General features: G+C 33.7%; 1 protein-coding gene across 1 annotated transcript in view; it reads right to left on the bottom strand.

Moving 5' to 3' along the window:
* LOC124364619 (F-box/WD repeat-containing protein 5) overlaps window positions 1–27,500 on the bottom strand; it is a 37,568-nt gene that overhangs the window by 5,708 nt on the left and 4,360 nt on the right. Inside the window, exons 2-9 of the mRNA XM_046820231.1 lie at window positions 14,617–14,848; window positions 11,475–11,632; window positions 8,883–9,060; window positions 7,759–7,907; window positions 6,378–6,640; window positions 2,984–3,081; window positions 1,189–1,329; window positions 828–1,074 (exon numbers count right to left, since the gene is read on the bottom strand). Coding sequence (XP_046676187.1) covers window positions 828–1,074; window positions 1,189–1,329; window positions 2,984–3,081; window positions 6,378–6,640; window positions 7,759–7,907; window positions 8,883–9,060; window positions 11,475–11,632; window positions 14,617–14,842 — 1,460 coding nt within the window. The 5' untranslated portion in view covers window positions 14,843–14,848. The remainder of the gene's footprint in view (window positions 1–827; window positions 1,075–1,188; window positions 1,330–2,983; window positions 3,082–6,377; window positions 6,641–7,758; window positions 7,908–8,882; window positions 9,061–11,474; window positions 11,633–14,616; window positions 14,849–27,500) is intronic.

Genomic DNA, 27,500 nt, shown 5'->3' with positions numbered 1-27,500 from the left:
GTTTGCGATAAGACAATTCCTGTTTTATATTTACGAAATATACTGTGCTATGACAAACTAAGCCACTATTATACTATTATAGGCCCTACACTACTGGGAGGAAAGGACAAGCCCCTTCTAGTGACTCGGGAGAATAAAAAACCCAGTTTATACATAGATTTAGTTTTTCCCATCTAACTTTTTTGTTCTTGTAAATAGAAAGAAATGTATAAGAAGTAATTTGTTTAGAATAAAATTGTGTATATTCTGTGAATTTGAAATTATTTTGTAGCTCCAGTAGTTTCAAAGTGACGGACAGTAGAACTTAAATATTATTTTTTCTAAAAAAAATTTGTACACATCTACAGTGATATTAATCTGAAAATAATGGTAAGGCACCAAATATTATATTTATTCTTATTCTATAGTTCATAAGGAAAACAAAAATATATAATGTTGCTAGGTTATCACTTAGATAATATTTTCTAAAAATAAGTTTAACGATCATGGCAATTTACCCAAAAACTGAGTGGCCACTGAGACCACAAATGACCGCCACTTATAGGGTTAAGGGTTAGTCGCAAAATGTTTCCAGAAATAGTACAATTTGTTAATATACCGGCAATGCAAACTTATTCGTTTTGGAAAATTCAGTTGAAGAGGTTGAAATATCTTGTTTTTAAACCTATTTCAGATTGGTCAATTATTTCCTCGAAAATTTAACTTTAGAATAGGGTAAAAACTAATTTTTTAACATTAAGGACAGAACAATCACAAGAAATTAATCCATTTATAATATTGCAAAACATTTAATAGTATTAAAATCACTGGTAATTTTCAACACAAACCGATGATCAGGTGACAAGCCCATGCCGATGATATGGCCGTGGAGGTCTATGACGTGATCTATAGTATCGAATCGGTCAGCAACGGCAGCATAGTCAAGCCAATCCGGATCTACACGAGGCGGGAACCCTGCATCTTCCCTCTCTCTCTCACGTTGCCGCCTCTCTCGTCTCTCTGCCAGCCGATCCTGGAGTGTAATCCCAGGAGCTAACACGGGCGGCAACGTCACTGGTTTTATCCTTTTCAATCCTGCCAGTAATAAGAGCATATTAAACCAAATTCATATCTTCAATGCATATTCCTTTAATTTATTTGGATTAAAAATGGATCAAAAGAACGAGTAACAGAATCTATTGATCTTACCAATTTGGTGAGGTGAGTACGTTTTTGAGCCGGTAGTAAATATCAAGTACTTCTCTGGCATCTGGGCAAGATCTTCCTCATCTCCCTCTACAGACATGTCGGAGACTTCCGATTCTACTTCCACTTCATCGCTACTACAACCTGACAACAGTTTTTGATTTGTTGATTTTACACACATGTTTACATTTACATTTGATTTAAAAACGATTTTATTCACACATTAACAGAATTCACAATTAATACAAAACAATTAAACAACACCAATCCATAAAACATTAAAAACTTTTATAATAAATAAAACATTGTATTACTAATAAAAAAGAAATTACAAACAAAACCAAACTATATAATTAAGAAATAAATTAGAACATTCAATAGGTAAAAGTCCGATGAAGGATGCACATCACAAAAAACTAACAAAGTAAAACAAAACGCAAAGAAAAATTGTACAGCTATTTAAATAATTTATTATTTAGAATACTATAATTAAGAACTCTATAAATATTTAAGTCACGAATGTAGAAAAAAAGACTTATTGGAAAAATTCATAAAAGGTGTTAAAATATAACTAAGAAATACAGTTGATGTACATTATTTAATTCAACAACTTTTAGAAAGCACTCACAATCATGCAAACAAAACATACAAGAAAAGAGTGTATCTAAAAAACCATTTTACCCTTTGTGATCGGGAGGCCCAAAACCTTATCTCTTGTTCAGTTGGTTGTTCTTTAGCTCGCCGAGCCACTGCAAGTGGCCAGCTGTGTTCTGAGTCACCACTCGGTGCTTGCTGTCACTTTACTTGGATTTAAATGGCAGTATTTGACCTTCAACTTTTTAAATTTCTGAGATTTAAATGAAATTCTAAAATAATTTACAAAGTTTATTAGCTTTAGGGTTGAAACTTTATCAATTGGTTACTTATTAGCTGGTTTTAAACGAACCAAGTTATATGTAATTTAAGTTACAGGTTGATCCATTTTAAAAGTATTTTTATTTATATAGTAAATATACAATCAGTCTCAAAAAGGTCTCTAGTATCAACAGAGAATGATCTCGTTTCCATATTTTAAGCTTTGTCTCCAGCAAATGCACTAGTATTTTAATAAGTAGATAGGTTACACTGTAGCAGCTACTGTGACACTGACAGTTGGATGAACAATTCTGAATAATGTTTGCTATATATAGCATGTGCTGCAAACAGAGAAATATTAATTTAGTTACTTATTTCACCAAGAAATTACAGCATTTTCCAGCCACAACTGGATAAGGAGTGGATTTTCATAACTGAGCAATACAGTGGACCACACTTAGTGGCCTGCCAAGCTGAGGGACAGGACATGGTCATAAATCAATGACCTGACCACCTGATGCAGAGAACAGCTAAGGCCACCCTTGTTACCAAGTGGTCTGAGAGGATAATCATATAAGTTTAATGCCGATCACAAAGGGTGAATGTGTTTTATTTTACTAGAAATCACATTAAACAATCCTGGAGCATTAAAAGTAAAAAAATATGTTTTGAAAAAAATAAAATTAGGCTTTGGAACCGGAAAAAGCAAACATCAGAACTTGTATGTAACATTATGTATGAGATACAGATTTGAGCTTCTTACATAAAATAGTTTCAATACCTTGTACATGTAAAGATTTCACAAAGAGAATGTTTTTAAATTTACAAATAGTGGCCAGAAATATTTTTATAGATTATTATGTATAACACGGTAGGGAAGTACTTCTTGGTAAGCTACATTCAACACAATAATAGAGAAAGAAAGAACAAAAGTTAGAATTACCATCACTATCCGAATCATGAGATTGTTGCCACTGCCTCTCAAACATCCGGTAGTCAGTGTTGTAGCAGATTGCTGAAGACTGGCCTTCCCCTTCAGAACTGTTCAAACATACAAACAAATCTCCATTTGAAGTCAATTTTAACATTGTTCATTTGCACTACAATAAGGTAAATTGGAAGTACGAGGGTCATTCTGAAAGTAAGTTGCTTTAACAAATAAAATATTACATATACCTTTTACAACTTTCATATTATACACATTTAAAAGAACAATTTTAAAACTATTTCTTAACATTTATAACATGTATATTTATGCACTTATCGTAGCTTTTCACTAATAAATTTTTCAGTACACTTGAAAATTATGCCGTCTATGCATGTAACGAATCACAACAGTTTTTACAGCAATAAGATGTATACACACTCCAGTGATTGTTTTATTTGTTCAACATCGACATACAAAACCTCGTTTCATCACCAGCGACTATGTGGTCTAATAAACTCTGTTATCTTTTTGTGGTACTGGATAGTATAACTTTATATCTTGTCTCATTATATTTGTTTTGAATTCATCAGTCAAGAGTTCGGGTACTTCAGTATACCTCACACAGAACACAATTTCTTCTCTGTGTACATAACAAAATTCACAATTAAATTCCAGTAGTTGCAATTTATTTATGAAAAGAAATTCAGAGATTTAATTTTGGTAGCTATTTTGAACACCAGTTTAGAGAGAATATCATATCCAGATATGTACCGAATTTAGCTAACAGCACCACTTAGATCGCGCCACATATTTCCCTGTTCGGCAATCAGAGATCTCAGCTATTTATTTACTTTCCAAACAACCGTCATACTACCAGATGTTATTAGAGCATTAACGTAATGGTTTAGAATATCCTTCTGAAATGACTAATTCACGATTGATTATCAAAAACTGTACAATGTAGACATTATACATATTTCCATAATTTATATATTGATAGATTATTAAGAAGTATCACAATTTCACTGTTGCTGTAAAAGATTTTGCACATTATAATGGGCCCAGCAGGGATCACTTCTGGCTGGTTTATATGTTCCAGTTGAACCTACACTGGGTACAGCAAAAACCGATGTGTCACTTAAATCTGAGTAACCTTAAGGATGTACAGGAGTGGCACATCACTAACCGCAAATGTCGAGATTTTGGGGTACAAGGGTAAGTCAATAGGTCTAATAAACTGAGGGAGATTACTGTTGGAGTTGGTGGGTGTCTTCCCTAAGTATCAGAGCTTCTTGCTAGCCATGGGGGTCAAGATGACCTGATGGTATGTGCAGCTGACACTGTTCGGCTTTGAGTACTGGTTTTGGTCTTTTTGATTATGTTTGAATCGTGATCATGATAACTTAGTGATATAACAGTTAGTGATATTGATCTGCATCTTGACTTGGGATGATTGATTTAGTAAAGGGGATAGTTGGAGGCTAGTGAGTGGTTGTGAAAGCAAAGACCATGAAACCATTGTTAGTACCCAGGTCCGGCCTGCCACACCAAGCAACAGTGATTCATCACCACAGCTGTCAACTGTGAGTAATCAAACAATACCACAACCAGTCTCGGCCAAAAAATAATTAGTCATGAACAACTCAGATTGATATTTCCTTGGTCTGGTCCAATATCACTGACCTGAAAACTTTATTTTTCCCATTTCACTGGCCAGCGAGTAATTGTATCTGGAAATGAACCCTTTGAATGATTACTTCAGAAGGCTCGTTGAATCTATTGTGATCATAAAACAAATGCTGATTCAGAAAATATTTCTGCACATTTCCGGATCTGTCACAGGAGGAATTTGACTCTTTCATAATTAAAAATGTTCATTTTACCATTCGGACAGGGATAGGTAAAATGCCTGAACTATGAAATGTACTGAAGAACTAATGAGGTAGAAATCTGTTTTGGCGACTATATTTCACATGACCAATTTCTTCTAATTTTATGTTGCTTAACATTTGATTAAATATTAAGACAACCCTTGTGATCGCACAGGTGGCTGAGTGTTAGGTGACAGTTTTATCTTACATCTTTCTCATGTCTCAGTCACCCACAATATCACTTCTTTTAATAATTGTTTAACAACTTGAGTAAGAAAAAGCCCTTCCCAATTAGACACCAATCCGAACAAAATTTAGAAAGCCACCTAATCCAAAAATCTTCATGTTTAATCCTTTAAGTGTTGAGTTTTCAATGCAGCTGTTAAAGGCTGCTGCCAAGTTTATCTGCCGTGCTCAGAGCTGCTCCACAGTCAGTACAAATGCAGAATGTTTCTTGCCCATCATGATCAACTTTAGCCATATTATTTACCAAACCGCCATTAGAACCTCCTGAATCATCATGTCAGGTTATGATTGATAAATTGAGTCAACATCCAGACAAATCTAAAATTAATAAAACGTCCTTATAGTTATTACAACTAATTTCTGCCATACCAACTAAAACGTACTTAAAATAGAACATAAAAAAAAAACTGCAATTACTAAACCTAGAAAACAATAACGTTTTGTTTCTAATGTCCAGGTAAAACTTCTCCATGTGCTTCCAAGATAGTTCCTTAGCTAAGCATCAAGAGTGTAGTAGCAATTAAACAGCACTACTGTGGATTTATAGTAGTTCAAATAAACACTACTAGAGGGCAATGTATACCATTTTATAGTTGTCACGCATCGTGTAGTGAAGCAGCTGTACGAAATTTGTTAACACGGCTGTGGCAGTCAAGGAGTCAACCCCTTCATTCCCTGCATGCTTATTAAAGAACTAGTGACATAAATTGTGCAGGTATATTATTCTGTGTTAATATAGTGTAAAAGTGAAAGTGCAACTATTTGTTTCTGCAACTTCTTTACCCTGCAATTTTGCAACCAACACTGGACACTTCAATTACTGAATCTTTCTGTGACTGACAAAGTGTACGGTGGGGCGAAATATCCCACTTTAGTGTGTTTTTTACATGTTAAATTACAATAAATCAAATATTTTAAGGCAGAATTTTTTAGTAGAAACTTGGTTTTCTGAACTTTGACATTAGTTAAAACTAACCTTGCATCAATTCTTCAAGAACAGTTAAACTTGAACTATAAATAAATGGTAAAAATATATTTTTCGAAATATACTCATAAAAAAATACAACTATGTTATAAAGACAAATATTTAAGTAACAAAGGAAATTTAACTGTAAATGCACAACCTTTGGTTAACAATCACTATGATAGTTCTGTACACAGGAAACTAGTTTCAGATCTCAAAGCACTACCACTCAATTTAAATTAGATTAATACAGAGGTAGGCAAATACATTCTGTTAAAATGAACACAACCAGCTAGGTGCGAGTTTAGACATGTTAAGTCTGGAATACCTCTGTTGATCACTAGGCGGGGCGTCATCCACATGCATGTTGCATCGGAAACTGGCCGACCTGCGATTGATATCACGGTGGGAGAGGGGATTGCCTCGCTCTGTGGCAGGTGGTGGTGGAGGGCTGACTTCAGCGCAGGTGGGAGGCACAGGCGACTCACTGGTCAGACAGTTGGCTACCATGATGGCTCTGATGGAGCTGGCATTGGTGTTATAGAAACGGAACAGCTGGCTCAGTATCGGCGTGTGTTCGGAAGCAGTTTCCTGAAGTACAATAATAAACAAATGATCAGAAATTCGTGTTTGAACATTTTTAAATCCAAAGTATTTTATTGCCAAAATAAAATATGATCGAACTAGTGTAACCCGCATGAAAATAGTCCAATGAAATTTAAGGCAATGTTGTTATATCGCTCTGACCACCAGCTGTTCCTGCTATGGACTGGAACTGACTGTATGATTTGTAAAACGGATAAATTAAATGAAACGTACGCATAATAGTTTAAGGTAACAGCTGACAGTATTCTGTTTATTGCAACAGATATTGAGACAGATTAGTAATTTTTCATATTGGGATATCAGCAATATTTTTAAATACTAAACTAACTGTAATATTTAGTAAGGGAAATTTTAATACAAACAATATAACATACTTAAGATACAAAAATTATTTTGAAAAAGTAGTCAAAATTGTTGAGCCACAGTCCTGTTGTGCTAACCATGTGAGCCAGCCAGTAAAGATCTCCGGACAGCAAGTGTTGATCACTGTACCATGTCCCGAATATATCGTTAGGTTTGCTCAGACTGAATGTGTGCTAACCTGTGAAGCCTTGTTGAGCCACAGCCCTGTCGTGCTGACCATGTGAGCCAGCCAGTAGAGATCTCCGGACAGCAAGTGTTGATCACTGTACCATGTCCCGAATATATCGTTAGGTTTGCTCAGACTGAATGTGTGCTAACCTGTGAAGCCTTGTTGAGCCACAGCCCTGTCGTGCTGACCATGTGAGCCAGCCAGTAGAGATCTCCAGACAGCAAGTGTTGATCACTGTACCATGTCCCGAATATATCGTTAGGTTTGTTCTCAGACTGAATGTGTGCTAACCTGTGAAGCCTTGTTGAGCCACAGCCCTGTCGTGCTGACCATGTGAGCCAGCCAGTAGAGATCTCCGGACAGCAAGTGTTAATCAATGTACCACGTCCCGAATATATCGTTAGGTTTGTTCAGACTGAATGTGTGCTAACCTGTGAAGCCTTGTTGAGCCACAGCCCTGTCGTGCTGACCATGTGAGCCAGCCAGTAGAGATCTCCGGACAGCAAGTGTTGATCACTGTACCACGTCCCGAATATATCGTTAGGTTTGCTCAGACTGAATGTGTGCTAACCTGTGAAGCCTTGTTGAGCCACAGCCCTGTCGTGCTGACCATGTGAGCCAGCCAGTAGAGATCTCCGGACAGCAAGTGTTGATCACTGTACCACGTCCCGAATATATCATAAGGTTTGTTCACAACTCGACACTGTAGCTGGAACCCATCTGTAAGGTCAGGCTATGATAGCAACAGTCAGAGTTGTCATGTTGAAACAGTGATCTGCATAAATAAATCAATACAACTTTTACTATATGATTGCTACTACTATGTCTGAAGAGCCTTTGTTTTTGAATTCAGTATTGACTTGCTTGGGAGTAGCAATACCATGGTAAATTGTAGTTTTACACTTTATAAAGAACACTTCCTTTAGTGTATTTTGATTATGCATATAGAGGGTGCAGTGAAAAAACCTTGAGTTTTCCCCCATATGAAAATGTTAAACCACATGCCCTTCTTTTTTCAGCTGGACCATCTGAAAAAAGAAAAATCTTTTTTTGGTTCTGGTTATGACCAGAACTGAAAATACCTATCGGATTTCCATTAAAACTAATTTACATGTCGCTTATACAACTTTATAATTGTAATTATTGTGAAACAACAAACAATAGTTTCATTGATAGTTTATCATACATTAAACAAAACACTGCAACTGGTAAATATTTAAGTTCTTGATACAATCATAACAATCTCTCTATAGTTGTATTAACTTTGCTAAATAATAATAAATGGTGTAGGTCTGATTAGATAATGTTTCAGTTGACATTTAGTAACTCATAAAATAACAACAAAACCTAATAACTGTAGAAGTGGTTAGTAGATTTGTCTTTATTTAAGAGGTACTTTCTGTAAGATGATTTTTTCAATAAAAATAAAAATATAAGTATCACAAGATAAAAATTAAATAAACAATAGTATTTTGAAAAATCCTAAAAATAAGCAATAAAAAATATAATTTACATTTTTTAACTGTTAAAAATATTAAAGCTAGAAAAGATGGGATACTTAATAAAACAACTGTGCTAAAACAATGGTATTTCCAACTACACTACGAACATTTTCAAGGACAACCATTTTCAGTAAAATTTAGTTAAGCATTACAACCTTACTCTAACTAAGACAGAGTGAGAAATGCAACTAACCTGTGAGTGAGAATACGGCTATCTCGCCAGATGTGCTGTTTGGTGTGCCGAAATGCACACCTGACACAAGCAGCAGAGTGTCCGACTGGTTGAACTGAGAGAACTGTGTGTACTTCCAGCTGAAGTTCTTCATGTCGTGGTTGTACTTCTCCGTTGCTGGATAGTTCGACTCCCAGACCTGTCCATTACATTCACCATAAAAATTCCAAACTGAGACCAATTGGTTTCATGTACTAATGTGTATGAATATTACTATCAAACAGCATAGATACTACTATTTAATATAAAGCGACACTGATTTGTCCCTGCTTATTTTAGGACTTCATTTTGATGCTCTGGTTCAGTTTGAACTGAAGACAAATCAAAATAAAAAATGTCTTCCAGTGGTGAACAATAATTCTTACAGCAATTTTAACTCCTTTTTCATTAAATATTAAAATGTACCTACCTTTTCTGTATTATACGCTGATGACACAACGTTACTCTGTTCGGGTAATAATTCAGATAACTTTAAAGGTAAATTATCTAGTGCAATTGAATTGTCAAAAATTTGGTTTTTAGCAAATAGTTTAGTTATTAATGAGTGACTTTGCCAAACATGTCAAACTTTTAGTTATACATATTGACACCACATTAAAGTGGGATGTACATGTAAATAATATTTTTAAGAAATTAGGAAGAATAAACTACCTGTTGCATAAGTTAAAACCTACTGTAAGTTTAAATGTACTGTTAATGACAAATTTTGGCCTTTTTAATACTCATTTAAATTATGGAATAAGACTAGGGGTAATTAAGTTCTGCAAAAAAACTCTTTCTATGGCAGAAAAAAGCAATAAGAATTGTAGCTGGACTTGGTTACAATGATTCCTGTTGAGTCAGTTTTACAAACTTGAATATTATAACCCTTGCTTCCCTATTATTTATAACAATTTAACTCAACATATTAGAGAAAATATACATAAATTTGACAGTCAGAGTTCAATACATGAATATGAGACTAGGTATGAGTCTAACTTGGTCTTGCCTAGAATAAGACTTGATAAAAGCCATAAGAGCTTTAGCTACCAATAGTTTAAGATGTTTAACAAGTTGCCAATGTTAGTTAAGAATCAGCCTATTAACCCATTGGCCTACTATTATTTCCAGCCTCTCAACTCCACAGTAAATCCAATTAATTTGGCCCAAAATGGAGAATTTTTACTTAAAATTCCATTACTCTAGTTGTACTGTTTAGATTTTAATAAAACTTGGGATATTTAATAAAAGCATCCTAAACTATATTTTTCACAAAAAAAAAAAAAAATTAAAAAGTTAATGTTAATTTTTTAAATTTTGTTAATTTGTGTTAATTTTATGTTAATTACAAAATAAACACTTTTTATTTTTTTACTGACAATTATTTATTATTACAATGTTTTTAAGTAAACAAATATTGTCGACTTAAAAATAGTAAGTTAATGTTAATTTTGGTTAATTGTAAGTTAATTTAAAAATAAAAATCTTTTTTTGGAAAAACACAATATTTTTAGGTTCGTTTGGCTCGTCATTCCATATTGGAAAATTCCATAATCCAGTTACACCAGAAGCCACACTGCTAATAACGTCTTCAACATTCTGTAAATGTAAATCATTCATAGGATCATCGACATTGTTTAGGCCTACGTCCATCTCTTCAAAATCAATATCTGAGAGGGCATTGTCAGACTCACCGTCGCTGAATTCTTCATCACCATCAACCCTCCACTCTTCTTCCACATGATTAGAACCGATTTCACCATCAGATTCACTTAAAATAAATCCGTCATTGTCAATATAACGATCAATTTCACTACTACGTAAAGCTCCATGTCGCGCCATTGTACACACACTTAGTTTGTTTACTCGAGTCAGCTGTTTACTTGTTCCGATCGTCTGTTTATATTCCCCTTCCCCAACTGCAGTGTTGCCAAGCTGTAAAGTTAAATTATTCAATTCCCATTATTGCATAGAACACAGAAACGAAGTTAGGACTGAATGGTGCTGACATCTTGTGAGAAATAGGCGAACTACTTGGTGGCGAGATGGTTTCGTCAAAGTATTTTACTGTGCATAGCGCTAGCGGCGAGATGGTCTCATAGAAGTAGGCTAATGGGTTAATAAGTTTAAAATTGCTATTTCTAAGTGACTTATTTCTAAAGACTTGTACACTACTGATGAATTTTTAAATTCTGATTGTTTAGATATCTTAACCTAGTTTTAGTATTTTTATGTACCAATAACGAAACCTATTGTAATACGAGATATTATTTAACAGTGAATAAAATCTGATTTTGATTCTTAACACCAGTGACCATTAGAAAACAGAAAGATTTCTTAGTTGCTATGGTGTTACTCTTTTAGAAACAGATTCAAAAAGTCTTGGGATCACACCATTGTTCTGTATATTTACAAGACATTCCATTATTATGGTTTCACAAAAAGAGCTTAGAGAGAATTAAAATAGTGTTTTTATAAGTCGAGACCCTAATTGGTAGTTATATTAAGGGGCAGCACACCAGAAAATCTAAATTCAACATTGAAGTAGTGCCAGTCTGTAAAATGATGACTCACTATTATATAACCATCTTTAGAGGAGGTGGCAAACATGGTGCCGTTGTGCGCAAAACTGACGTGTAACACTTGGTGAGAGTGGTCTGTGAGCACTTCGGAACACACGGTGGGAGTGTGGTAGCAGAGCCTCTTGTACTCTTCCAGCCAGGAACTCTTACCTACACATGATAACTGACTGTATTTCTTGTGAAAAAGCTGTAAACACACTGAAAAAGCTAACATAATCTACAAAATATAAAATGATCTAGGTGATGAGGTAGCCCCTTCAACTTCACAATGTTTGAGCCCTCTTTACCATAGCTGCATTATGTGTAAAAAATACAAAAACACCACCGTGCTTAGAGATGGTGTCTAAAACATCGTAGTACACTCAATTGTACACCTTATAAGACAAGGACAACACCTTTTCAACTAGAGTACACTATATTTTGTAGTCTAGGTGTCCCTGATGTCAAAACGATGTAAAGTTTGAGTTTCTTCGTTAGCACTTGAACTTTTTTTGGAGCTCTTCAGACAAACACTACAGCCATGAGTCAAGTCTGTGACAGCGTCAGATTTTAGATGTTGCACTATAAGGAAGGTTAACTGGAACTATACTCAAAATTCATATTGATTCAATCCTTCCTACCATAGCTACATTATGTATAGAAAATTAATAATAATGGAATTATAGGAAGAAACCGTTTTTAAATCTAAGGATTAAGAATTAGACAGTACTTTTACTTGGAATGGTCATGTATCTGATATTTCTACAAAGATTCTGGTTTATATAAACTACATTGATCTAGTATCACACTCACATTCAATCTTATATATACAGTATACTGTGCTGCTGTCTATAGCAATAAATTTTAAAACACTAAAAAGGAGGTTCGAGAATACATTTTTGGGACTATAATGCACAAAAAGAAAAATACAGAAAAACCTAACTAAGCTCTAAAACTTTAAAAAAAGAACAAAAACTTCACAAAGCTTAACTATACAGTTTAATGAAACAGTTATGTGTAAAATACAGCCATTTGAGAATAGAAATTATGTGGATATAAATAAATGCATAACAATACAGGACTTTTTAAATAAAAAATAATTTTTTGTTGCTTGATAAATATATGCGTTTAATTTATTAACACAGATTTTAGTTTTAAAAATGATGTACAATATTATTATCATGTTACTTGCAGTTACCCGCGTTTCACAAGTAATTTTGAAAATCGAAGGCCATAGCTTTCTTACTGAAAAGTATTTATGATGTAATATGATGGAGCCCTACAACTTTTTTTTAAACATAAGTAGACATATCAGGTACATATTATTTCAGTATCCATGGTTGAGAAATTCAAAAGTTAAATAAAATTTTGAATGGTTCTATTTTAGGTTTTGTTGTATGAATAAACATATACATATAAGTATCAAAAACCTGATTTGGTCAAAAAGTGTCAACTTCCATCTGTTTAGATTAATTTTCTATCTAAGGTATTTCAAGTGCCATAGTTGAGTTTGACTTGTGCCCGATCAAAAAAATATATACCAACAAAAAACAGTTTAGATTTAAAGTGTCTACTTTCCGCTCTTTGAATTTACTTTCTCTCCAAGATTTTTTCCAAGTGCCATAGTGATAGTTTTTGTCCTGATAATATATAACTTGTGTATGACTGAAAAGTTATTGCGGATCAAAAGAGTCAGATACAACCGATTAAATTCACTTCCGCTCTAATTTATTTACGGTTCCACAGTTCCACTGACCAACAATTACATCATTCAGTAGACAATAATAAATGTAAATAATTAATAAATATACTTTTATTTTGACTTTGGTAATGCTATTAGAAATCTTTAACACTTAGAGTGCTAATCCCGTAATTTTACGGAACAGCGAAACTTCCGAAGAATGCTAATCCCGTAGTTTTACGTGGTTGTCATTTCAATTGGTATTATATTACATTGTCCGTATTTAAACGGGTTTTGCCTACTCTACAATGTTATTTGGGTTTTTAGTAACACAATTAACCGCTAGAAAGCGTCAGATGTATTGAATGAGCTTAATTACAAAGCGACTTCGGTCGCATTGTTTACGTGCCGCTGACGTGACGTTCGTTGCAGCCGGCAGTCGATGTCGCAATCATGGCTTATCGCAGCTTGAACGACGGTTGCGATCAGTGATGTATTAGATGAAGATAGTTTTAATGGTGTTGATAGTATTTTTGACGATTCTGACATCGATCCTGATTTCATGGAAGAAGATGAGACACATATTTCAGGTAAGAATAAGTCTATAGAAACATCAGTCTAAAAGTTTGGTTATGTTATTGTTTTCGTGAATCAAACTATAATTTGTATTAAAATAAATTAAATTTATTCAACTAATATTCTATTTATATGAATAAAATGAAAATATACTCATATTTTACACGGTATATTATTATGTTACAGATGCTGAAAACAGTACTGACGGCGAAAGTGATGCCGACGCATCAACATGTTGGCATAGTTTTTTGTCAAAAAACTACAAAACATAAAAACATGATTTGTATTATTCAAAGGACAGTTTATATTTGTAAATGGGTCATTGTAAATAATTGTATATATGCTTAGTTTAGTTTTTTAGATAAAAAAACTGTCTCAAAAAATAATTTTTTTTTTTCAAAAATATATGTTTTTCAAAAAAAGTTTTTATGTGTAGTTTTTGAAAAAAAACACTAACAATCTCACGTTAAAATAAAGACGAAAGTAAGCTGAATTAAGGCATGTAAATATTTCTCTTATATCTTAAATACTTTTTTTTTAATAAATTTGTGAAAACCACAAAAAACGCCCAGCATTCTACAGAGTTGCATGTTATTTAGGGCCAGCACTCAAAGTGTTAAAGGGTTTGTAACACAAACTGAATGTTAGCTTGTATGAATTTAGAAAAGCAAATTTTAATAAACTTCTTCTGGATAGTTTGTTTAACTCCTATTCACACAAGTCATTAACTTTATTGCAGTTTCTGTGTAGCTCTATATACTTAAATTAAGAGTGCTATATACTTAAATTACCATATGCAAACTAAACTTTTAGTTATGTAGACTAAACTTATATCATTACTGAATAATCAGACAAAAATCAAATCATCATATTTAAAAACTCAAAAGTGATGACTCACCTGGCAAGATTCCTACACTTGAATCAATCCTAAAATCCCGATAAAGGAGATGTTTCCACAACATCTCGTCGTAGGAGACTCTGTTCCACAAGCGGCAGGTTTGTCCAGCATCCAGCAGTTCCCTGGCCGTCAGGTACTGGAACACCTGGAGCAACATCGGATCTGGCATCATGTCCCACCAGCACCCCCCACCCTCACTGGTGCTTGCTCCCCCCGTGTCATCCATCTCTGCCTGAAAATAAATAAGAGACAGGGATATACTTGTTTGCTGTGTAAGTGAAATCATTTAAAAATACAATTAATAGTTTAAGATTTAAATCAAATTTATTCAAAAGTAAACATAGTAAAGATTATTAAAAATGCATCTAAAAATAAAAAAAAAATAAAGGACAAACACCCAATAAAGTTACAAACAAATAAAATTAAAACTACAATAAATGTGAGATTAAAAACAATGACAGGTTATTAAAGGAAGGGTTATAAGAACTAATAACATTACATTTTATTTTATTGTTTAAACTGGTAAATATGATTCTGAATTAACACAAATAGTGAATATCTTACTTAAAAATATCATTTGGTAGGTTAAAATCCTACTTAGTAAGGATGAGATTGAGTGCAAGAGAGATGAGGGGAGGGTTCAGCAAACTGTTTATTTTTATAATAAAGGTCAACCCTCCCATCCCTCTCCCTCCTAATGATGAGATAATCAAATAGTATTTTAATACAGCACTGGTATTCACATACTCGAATACCTCAAAATGAGTTTGAATACTTTTGAATTGCATACATTTGGTGAAGTGAATAAAGTTGGAGTACATGCTCCGTAGCAGATGCTCAGGTAGTGAGGAGTAACTCCTTCTAACACGAGTAAGTGCTCTGATTCGATGTGAATAAAAAGTCAATATTGGGCCAGAGGACTTGCTCAGGCAAATGGAGCAAGTGCTCACAGTTCCCTTTCTGTATCTTGTGCTAGACAGACGTGTTGCAACTTGTCCAGGTATTGAGCAGATAACACTAATATTCAGCGTCCACATTCGCATTGTTGTTTTAGTTGTCTCACGAGTTACAACAAAACAAGTGATGGCTTGTGATAAAGGGAATAACCCACAACTTGAAAACCAGGCTTCATTTATTTCGATTATAAAGGAATATCCAGTTATTTTGGAAAAGAGTAATATACCAAGTATCAAAAACAAAAGAAACAGAGCCATTGAAGAGATTCAAAATCGAATCGATAATGAATTGGGATTGCATCTCGACTCAAGCCAAATTTTGAAAAAAAATCAATAATATGAAGAGTAGAGTGAAGTCAAAGGCAGATACTAACAAGACTGGCAACATGAAGGTTATCTTAAAACCATGGGAAGAAGAGTTACTTAATTTTATTGAAGGTGACACCGAAAACCCGGCTATTGTACGTTTAAAAGGTAAGTTCAGGGTCATTCCACACCAATTCAACCAAAGAAAAATCACTTTCTCACCCACCATCTCAGATTTTGATGAAACTTGGCTTGTTTTGTTCTACCCATGAAGATAAGTCACCATGCCAAAAATTTAAACACTCTACCTCTTAACCGTTTCCTTTTTATAGCCTTTTAAAGTTTTGCATTTCCGCAAATTCTAACCTATGATATCACAAAAATGAAGGACGCTTACGTTTTGAAAAATAATTTGTAACTTTTTTATTTACCATTAAATCTCCATGAAAATTTATAGGCTTATTCTTAAAATAAGCGAAGATTCTAGAAAAAAATACCTTAAACCTCTAAGTTAACCTACGAGAGGCTGAAAAAAATATTTTGTTTGCATGTTTGTATTTTTTTTAAACTAAGACATAGTTTAGCGTTACATTAAATATCATCAAAAGGGTATGTGAATAATCAGAAAAACTTTTTTTTCTAAATAATCCTTACTAAATGGGGCTATCAAATGATGAAAAAAATATTAATGGGGTTTTGACACCTTTGTTGTGTTTTATTATGTAAAAATATAAGTTGTAACATTTCGGTTTTAACCGATTTTACCATGTCGTAGAAGTATTTTTTTTTTTTTTTTTTTACTGGAATTTGATAAATAACCAGACATTCTATTAAACCAAGGTTTAACTTTAAAACAGTACAAGATTTGATAATAACACATTTAATTGGGTTTTTTATTGTTTTTAATATTCCAAACTATCCATTGGATATCTGAAGTATAACAAATTTATTGTAGCGTAGTAAACTTAATTTCTCATTCAACAGCAACCTTTACAGCCTCCTGAGCAAGTAACAACAGGCTTCCCAAGTCAGCTACCTTTGTAGCCTGGGCTTCCTGAGCATGTAGCAACATGCTTTTCAAGTTTGAACAGGCAACTCTACAGCAAGCTTGTTATCTCAGCTCTTGGCTTAGTCTGTTTGTGGTGCTCCTTGATGAAACATGGTGTATGTGAATTTACAGTAGGGGTGTTATATTGTGGTGTGAAACAGAGGTGTATTTTATTTACAGTTAACTTAGTCAAGTGTATGAGTCATGGCTTAACAGTTAATTATTATTATTATTATTTATTATTATGTAAATGGAAGTGACAAAACAAGATTTGAACAGTTTACAGTTACTGTAAATATTTTATATAATTGTGCATAGAAACTCCTGTTTACTAATTTTAGTGCACATTATTGGGTTCTACTGATTTTTTTGCTAAGTTTTTTTACATTAATTTATTTATTTTTTATAATTATTGTACTATCAAGATTAAATGGAAGCTAAATGCAGCATAGGGGATTTAACATTAACTGATTGCCACAAAACTTGTTTCATAAAAAATAAAGGTACCGAAAATGTAAGTAATTTATATCCGAAGAAGAAATCAATCTAATTGAACTAAGGACTGGGAAAGAGGATGAAGGGGGGACAATTTGTTTTCACCATAAATATATATTATTTGAATAAAATATGAATATTTTTACAAAAGAAATGCTGTGATCCATACAAAAAACATAAGAAACCAATAACAAAAACACTGAGAGTAGTCACTGTACAGCAAAGCAAAGTAATCAGTTTCAAAGGGGATCAAAATAAAACCAGGAGAAAAACTATGTGCATCCTGTCGGTAAAACCTTGTTTAAAACCCAACTCACTGATGATGGTAATGATAGTGACAGTGAACATTGCGAAGAAAATGACAAACCTTATCTTGATTTGCAAAAACAAGAGGTAATTTCTTCTTTAAATACATCATTAACAGAAGCAGGTTGCATTGCTCGCCATTGAAATTACATGCACTAAATGAGCACAGTAAAACCAAATTACGCCAAAGCCAAACTTGAAAATTTGCATAAAAATGTGAAAAAACAAAATTGAGTTAGTTCTTGATGTTTGAAGTGCCTTTAGATAACAAAAATTTAGAAAAGACTGTAGAAGAAAAGGCTGCATGCAGACATGGACAAGCTAATTAATAACATAAAAGACAATCTACAATTGACAACAAAGAAAAAACAGATGCAGCTACTGACTATACCAGCGTCACTAGACTGGTCTAGACAAAAAATTAAAGACACTTTTCAGGTTTCAGATTATTTAGTACGGCAAGCACAGAAACTTTTTTAAGGAAAAAGGCTTGTTTAGCAGAACCAGACTCAAAAAGAGGGAAAAAACTTAAACCTGAAGTCGTTGAGTTGGTAAAACAATATTTTCAAAGTGATGAGCAGTCTAGAGTTTTGCCTGGATGAAAGACGTTGTGAGCATAAGGGAAAAAACAATATGAAAGAAAACGGTTTTTGGTTTAGGCAACCTACATGAAATTTACTCAAATTTTAAAAAAGACCATCCAGGAATTAAAGTTGGTTTTTCCAAGTTCTGCTCTCTCCGTCCCGCCCGAAATGGTGTGTTTTAGCAGGTGCCAGTGGCACCCACTCAGTAATGTGTCTGCACTATTCATCAGAACGTAATATTATTAATTCATGCAGCACACTTTGAAGAAAACTACAAAGACCTGACAAAAATGTTTGGTATGTGAAAACCCAAGTCGAGAATGTATGTTAAGGCACCTGTAGCCTATGCCCACCAAAGGAAAATCTAACAATGTTTTTTACTTGCAAAATTTGAAGGTTATGACGAAGACGACTCAATTGAATTTAATCAGTGGGTTTCAACCGACAGATCTCAAATGATTACTCAAACAGCAAACATTGAAGGCTATATTGAAGACCTAACATCTAAATTGGAAAAACTTGTTCCCCACTCCTGTCATTGCTAAGTCGCAATCAAAGTTTTTTCAAAACACTAAAGAATCTTCCAATGGAAAACATTGCTGTAGTGTCATTGGACTTCAGTGAAAATTACTCGTTCACTATCCAGGATGAAGCCCAGGGATATACCACTGGACATCTGATTCCTGCACTGTACACCCTGTTTATAGTTTAACCTAAGCAGTGTTTGAAAATGAAAGGTTAAGTCTTGTCTCTTTGTATAATATCCGATGACATGAAACATGATGTTTCTATGGTCTACAAAATTCAAGAAATTGTGTCAGACTACATTAAAGAAAATTATTCACATGTAACAGAGATTCACTACTTCAGTGATGGCTGTGCAGGCCAATATAAAAATAAATTTAATTTTATCAACCTCTGCTTGCATGAACAAGATTTTAAGATCAAGGCAACAGTGGTCATTTTTTGCAACTAGCCATGGAAGACAGAATGCGATGGAATTGGAGCACCGTGAAAAGGTTGGCAAGAAAGGAAAGTCTTCAGAGACCTCTTGGAAATCAGATTCTGTCTCCATCACATTTGTATGAGTTTTGTAAATCAAACATTACAAAAGTTAATTTTTACTTTATTTCTAAAGATGATATGCTTAAAACACGTTCTGACTTAGAAAAACGCTTTGATGACGTACAAACAGTTCATCGGAACCAGAAGCTTCCATAACTTTAAGCCGATAGACAGTTCAGGGGAACTTGGAAGCAAGGAGGATCAGTTCCGATGAGAAACCTGCCCTGACCTTTAACTTGAGGAATAAATCTGACATCATTTGTGACCAGAAGAAAATTTGAATCCATCATGCTACGTGGCTTGTAAATATGACAATCTATGGTACTTTGGAATCAATAACTGAAATGAATAAAAGAAGAAGGTGATGTGACTGTTAAATTTATGCATCCTGCAGGGCCATCACCATCATTTCATTGGCCAAAGCGAGAGGACAATTTGCCCCCGTGCCAATACCTCATGTACATGCAATTGTTGATCCTCCTTACACTTCGACAGGAAGGACCTATAGGTTTCCAGAAAAATGTGTCAGCTCAATTGAAGAGAAATTTTCAAAACTACATTAAATGATTTCCTGTAAAATTTGGAATGTAATTAAGATGTTGGAAATATTAAATAAGTTTATATAGGTAAGTTAACACCTATTATTTATTTTTTAATTTTTGAGTTTGTTTGAAATTAGGTTTTTGAACAAGACGATTCAGGTTAAAATATAATGTTATGAATTGAATAATAAAATACACCTTCAGATATCCTTAATAATAATGCAAGCCTAGAGATCATTATAATCCCTGGAAATCCTTATTGCTCAGTATAATTAGACGAAAGAATAAATTTGGAAACCTATTATTTAATGTAATGAAACACAACAAAGGTGTCCAAAACCCCATTAAATAATTTTTTTATCATTTGATAGCCCATTTTAGTAAGGATTATTTAGAGAAAAAAAGTTTTTGTGATTATCACATACCCTTTCGATGATATTTAATGTAACGCTAAACTATGTCTTAGTTTAAAAAAAAATACAAAGATGCAAACAAAATATTTTGTTCATCCTCGTAGGATAACTTAGAGGTTTAAGGTATTTTTTTCTAGAATCTTCATTGTTTTAAGAATAAGCCTATAAATTTTCATGGAGATTTAATGGTAAATAAAAAAGTTACAAATTATTTTCGAAACGTAAGCGTCCTTCATTTTGCGATATCCATAGGTAAGAAATCGCGGATATGCAAAACTTTAAAAGGCTATAAAAAGGAAACGGTAAGAGGTAGAGATGTTAAAATTTGGCATGGTGACTTATCTTCATGGGTAGAATAAACAAGCCAAGTTTCATCAAAATCTGAGATGGTGGGTGAGATGGCCTGGTTGAACTGACATGGAATTACCCTTCAGTTAAAACTGCTAAAAATATAATTTTGCCTTTTATAACAGTTATTTGATCTTGTTGGCATGATAAATAAACTCTCATTTTTTCTTCATATTGTACTAGTAAACTTTGTGTTAATGATTTTTAGAACTACGCTTGTAATAAAGAACTTTACGTTATCAGGTGCTGTTACTGCGGAGACTGAAGAGACTCAGAATGAAAACAGTGTTTCTTTTGACTCTTCGGTGGATTCCACCAACTTTGAAACTAGCTCGGACAAAACAACTGAGAATCGACAAGGAAAACGCTGAACAACGTAATTTAACAGGACGAAACGTTAAACTAGCAAAGAAGAAACTTAAATTAATTGAAACTGAGGAAACTAAAGATTTGACCATGCCTGAGCTACAACGTTTGGTGTTACTTAAGCAGCTTGAGTACTTCAAAAAAGCTGAAAAATTGGTTGATATACAATTGAAACAAGAAGAATCTAAGGAAATCGATCAGCCACAATCAAAAGCACCATCTGAGCAAAACGGAATTTCAACAGAGGAACTACAAACTATGATTGGAACTTCTTATTCAACAACTTACTGTGATGGATTGGAGTTCACTACTCTGTAATAAATGTATAATAATGTAAAATAAATACTCATCCTGATCCTAGGATAAAAATACCTACCTACTTCCAATTTCTAAAAAAAACACAAAAAACAAAAACAATACCAAAAATATTTAAACTCTGGGTTCGTAATGCCCATGTTTACGTGCGTACGACTTTCAATAGAGCCTGTCTTACAGCCGTAAAGCCAGTGTCTGGGACAGTCGCTTAAGGTTCTTATGTAGGCAGTGTGTACAACCGGATATACAACACGGCCACAAGCAGAGGTTAGGTCCTACTGTGTTACAACAAGGCTTGTGGCCGTGTTGTATACGTACACACTGCCTACATAAGACCCTTGAGCGACTGTCCCAGACACTGACTTTACGGCTGTAAGACTGGCTCTATTGAAAGTCGTACGCACGTAAACACGGTCATTACGACCCCAGAGTTTAGATATTTTTTTTTGTTTTTGTGTGTTTTTTTAGGAATTGGAAATAGGTAGGTATTTTTTATTCTTTTACCAGAACATTTATTTACACAGTACATTCTTTTTAAGCTGTTAAGCTCCATGTATCAGCCGAGCAATTTCGGTTCTTCTCTGTTGTCCTTTATTGTGGATGTCTCTTTCGTTACGATTCTCTACATTGCCAACTTCATTGTTTTGCCTTTCCTCAATGTTAAAGTCAAAGTCTTCATCACTAAGTCTTTTTGCTACATTATGAAGAATAAAGCAACAAACAACCATCGATGGAACATTTTCAGTTTTAATCCTAATTTTGTTTTGCATAATTGGGAAACGCTGTTTCAACTGACCAAAACAACGTTCAATTATTACTCTTTCTTGGGCCAAACACAGATTGTATGCACTTTCTCTAGCAGTTATTGGGTTTTCATAGGGCGTCATAAGCCAGAGAGCTATCCCGTAACCCGAATCTCCAATTAGGAGTGCATTGAATTCCATAATTCTGTAAATATCTGAATTTCTCCAAGTTCGTGCATCATGCACTGAACCTGGCCAAGAAGCATCTACGCTTGTGAACTCTTCAGCAAAATTACAAGTTGCCTGCACATTTATACTTGGAAACCTCTTTCTATTTATATATTCATCGCTATGATCAGAAGGCTTGCGTATAGGTATTTGAGTGCAGTCAACAGCTCCAATGGCTGAAGGAAATCTGTATTTTTCTTGCCAATTGGCTTTTTGTTGTTCCATTTCTTCTCTTGTAGAAGGAAATTTTATCCATACGTTTTTCTTCAGTAATATAGCTGCCATTACATCTGAAATGGTTTTTGAGACTGCAGTTCTGTCGATATCAACATCTTCGGCAACACCACTCTGAGACCCAGGATCACCAACATATCGAAGAAAAGTACCCATTCTGTCCAAATTGGACAACGCACCACCACGCCTTTCAAAGTTTTCCCCAAGAAAATGATCACTAATCCACTCAAAATTCATTTTATTAAAACGATAAAGAGCTCGATAATCTTGCTCTAGAGATTCACGACGCACTCTGTAAAGTTTTACAACACAAAAAGGTAAAAACTCTGCCATCACAAGATTGAACGTCTTTACTTGAGCAAGTTGTATCTACTAATGAGTAGATCGGTAATTTCTGGAGTACCTGCTCACATTTTGGAGCAAGTGCCTAGTTTTATTCACCTAAAAAGGTGAGTAGATACTCCAAGTCAATTGTTTAGTCGTCAATATGAGAAAGTGCTCCGAGCCTCCACTGAGCAAGTTCTTTTTATTCACATGAAACCGGAGTACGTACTCATTTTTTGGAGGAAAGAGCATTTGCTCAGCTTTATTCACTTCACCCATTGTCTCTGTAAGAATTTAATTTAAACTTGCAGTATGTGTTCATTTGGACTGATCATAATCAAATAAAATATTCAACAGCTGTATTCAGTTGTGGGTTTTAAATGAATATATATATATATATATATATATATATATATATATATATATATATATAAATAACACAAAAAACATATATATATATATGGACTCTGGAAAGAATAATTACAGGGAGACTCACAATTTTGAATACAGAATTACTAATTTTCAAACTTTACAAACATACATTTGTAAACAATAAAGACAAAAATGACTTTTTATTTCATGTCATAAACAAAATATGATTAAGGTTCTTGGCTTCAATCTTGTTCTACGATCTTAGGCGATAAGACCTGCAGAAGTAAAGGGTCTTTTTGATGGAACTGAAGTAGCGGGTAAACAACAGTATTTTTTCGGAATCTCATAAATCATGGATATGACATGTTTGTAGAAGGTAAGAAAAGGCAAAGGAATTTACCTCTTTTTTGGCATGGCCAGTTCCAAATAACCAAGAAACAGTAGATTGCAGGAAGGGAGACAAGTCTAGACTTGTCTGTCAGAAGTACTAAATGAAATAGAGTACTATAATAAAAGGGTGTTTTTGAATGTACAGTGGAGTCCCGCTAATCCGAACACGTGTAATCCGAACGTCGGTTAATCCGAACAGGTCCAGGAGGAATTATTTATAACGATAATGAACAGTTATAGGAACTAATTACATAAAAAATGAAAATGGGTGCATCATTTCGTACATAAACAAAGAAAACTTTAATTAAATAGACATACAGTATTTTATTAAGACAAATTGTGTACGGTACAGTACATAAATAATGAAGTTAAATACAGTACCAAATTGAAACTTATAGGTTAAGTATGAGTTAAATTACTGTAAGAAGTGAAATCAAACAAAAATTGGACGTACAGTACTGTATTATTATTGAGTACAATATTAATTGTTAAAAGACATAAATTCAGTTATTGTCTTCTGCCGCATTGAAGAGAGTCTATTGGATGACGCGTAGTTTCGTACAACTATTGAACGCGTGGACCCGTACAATATCCAGTACGCTCACACTAAATACGGTAAATGTGCTTGGTATTCTCAAACACGTTTATTTGTCAAGAAATACAATGCAACAGTCAGAAAACATGTTTTAATAAACAATGTTGATAATTGTATAACAAAATAGACCCATTCTCAAGTTTAAAACTGTATTTTTCTGTAATTCTGGCTAATCCGAACAATCACATAATCCGAATAGGGCTCGGTCCCAATTAGGTCGGATTAACGGGACTCTACTGTACCATATTCCATTAATCCATCACTACCTCTCCCACACCACTCAATAAAGTGAAGGGAATGGTGGATGCTTCACCATTGCTTCTAAGCAAAACTAACTGTTTAAGTAACTGTCTCAGGAAAAATAAATAAAACAATGGTCACTTGTAAAGAAATAAAAGTTGGTTACTTGTATAAATAATGCAAAAGAATTTAATATTTATGACACCCATGTATTTTTACAATTTATTAAAATTAAAAATATTCAACAAGTTGGCAAAATTGTTCATGGAAAAATTAAGATAAAACTAAAGGGTCATTCCATATCAAATCAAGACAGGATAAAAGCCTGACCAGCTCAGAATTTGATGAAATTTGGTATGAAGGTAGCCCTCATATAGGTTAAGAAAATTGCAATTTTTTTCAATATCTCAAATGATTAAAAGATTACAGCTATGTGAAGTTTCTCAAAATCCACAAAAAAACACAACCAAAACATTTTGAAATCACCATAGCTTATCCCCTAAGTGAGCTAGAGAGATAGGAGTGGTTTTATTTTACTCAAATTTAAATGCACTTCCTTTTCATGTACAACACAAAATATTATGAAATTTATAATCGGATTCAAATTTTTTATTTTTTTTTTTTTTTTTCAAAAAGTCCATTTTTAAACATTACAAAATTGTATAAATAGTTCATATTTTTTATAAGTGATTCTCAAATTAATTTCAAAGTGGGAGGCTAGTAGGTCCATAGTTAAATAATAATTTAAGAAAAAGTGTTTCACATGATTTGTAAAAATGTAATACAATGTATCCTTCATTTATTAATGATGGTGATTATTAATATAATTATTAATTGAGTGTACTTAAATGAGTGTTGCCCCTAACACAACATTTTAGTTATTTACAAAATATTTTCTTCATAGTTGACAATAATTTGTATCTTACAATGCCCTTTATTTGAAAGGTTTAAGGAGACAATCAAAAATAATAATCAGGAGACTTTAGAGTCTTCTAGAGAGTCTTTAGACTCTCTTGAAGATTAGTCTTATTCTTCAAGTTAGTGACAAAAAAATTGAATTACTTAGATGAATGTGCTGCGGAATATAAAAATAGGAAAAACTTTATTTACTTTTGCTACCATAAGCAAGATTTTAGTGTGAGGCAGGTTGGCATTTCTCCGCTACTGCCCATAGAAAAGGACTATGTAATGGAGTTGCGAGGCTCAGTGAAGAGACTTCTTGCAAGAGTACGTCTACAACATCCATATGATGACCAATTTAAACTATCCAACTTTTTGAATGGGCAGTTGAAAACTTATCTGGAATTAATTTGATCTTTTCTACTCAAGATTAGTATGTACATGTTGAGTCTGGGAAAGATCTAAATTACCATTTCAGCCAAACAGTAACTATTAAGGAAATACTAACAGGAATACCATGTTTTTATTCTTGTAAGTTCAAGAATATCAAGATTTGTATAAAAATATTCCCTGAAGACAACAGAGAAAACACCCTAAAATTACCTGAAAAACTAAACATGACAGAGGTTAGTGGATATATAACCCTTGTATATGATAAAAAGTAGTGGATATCATGTGTTGGAAAAGGATAAAGTAAAAATGACATTTCTGCACCCTGTTGTCCTTCATATAGACATATTGTGGATACCACTGACAGATGTACTTTGTCAAGTTGATCCCACTACTCCTACAGGAAGGATTTATATAATAACATCTGAAGAAGCCCTAATAACACGATGTAATATAATTAACTTCATTATACATGAAACTTCTTGACTAATGTGATATAATAATATAATAGGTAGGCTTACTATCAGTTTTTTGTTTATTATTTAACTAGGAGCTCATCAGCCTTCCATTTTGAAATGTTGTAAATCACATCAAATATATTCATTTTAAAAATTTGATTTTGAGTGTTTGAAAAAAGTTTGATAATAAAGTACGCTGTGTTGTACACCAAAAGAAAGAGAATTTAAAACAGAGTTAAATGTCACCACCCAATCTGTCTAGCTCAATTGGGAGAAATTCTACAGTGACTTCAAAATTGTCGGTTGTGATATTTGGTAGATTTTGAGAACCTCACAAAGCTATAACTATAAAACAAATTTTAAATGGTTTTCATCCTTTGTAATACCAGGCAGCAATATATTGCTGGCATGAAATGTATGCCTTTTTTGCTTTGGGATAGAGACAAAGGCAGTAACAGAAGAAACTGTTAATATTAACCCTTTAACGAGTATAGGTGTTTGTTACAAAATAGTATTGACGTTCCAGAACGTCATATTAAAAATCATGTGAAAATAGTAAGGACGTTCTAGAACGTCAATGAATTATGACTTATATTACAAGTACTAGCACTTATGTTTTTCCTCTATGGAAGAAATCCGCCCACTGTTCCTAACCTTAAATAACTGAGCGCAGTTTCCCGCGTAAATACTGTCAGCTGCTTTTAACTACAGGGCGGCTGTAAAGGTTTTCTCTGCACACGGATTCAAGCGATTTCTACTGTCACCAGCAATTGGCGCTAACAACTTCTACAGTCGCATTCTGTTGCTACGCTGTAAACATTCACTTTGTGCAGTTTCTTCTACAATGATGAAATAGTGTAGTTTATTGTTCTCAAGTCAGTTTCCTTTTGTGTTGTGAAATGGATCCAGAACGTAACTTACGTAGTGACGACATAAGAAGGGAGATATACCAGTGGAGTGAAGGAGATCAAATCTCAGACAATAACAATGACGTTTTAGGCTCCGACGATGAGAATGTGTTTGGTGATAGTGGGGATGAACAAGATGAAACCGCAGAAGATATCCTCGCTGCTTCTTACTTCGACAATGAACTTGACGTGGAGATACAAGAACCTGCATTACCAGTAAGTGAGTCTGATATTTGTCCAATTTGCAAATGGAAACATGTTGACTGTTTTGAACCAAAAGACTTTATATTTGATGATTCTAATTCTGGCCTACAAGTTGACTTTGAGGATAATATTGAAAAGGAAATAGATTTATTTC

Source organism: Homalodisca vitripennis, chromosome 6, assembly GCF_021130785.1.
Source record: "Homalodisca vitripennis isolate AUS2020 chromosome 6, UT_GWSS_2.1, whole genome shotgun sequence".
Lineage (NCBI taxonomy): Eukaryota > Metazoa > Arthropoda > Insecta > Hemiptera > Cicadellidae > Homalodisca > Homalodisca vitripennis.
This window is presented reverse-complemented; position numbering and strand designations above follow the sequence as displayed.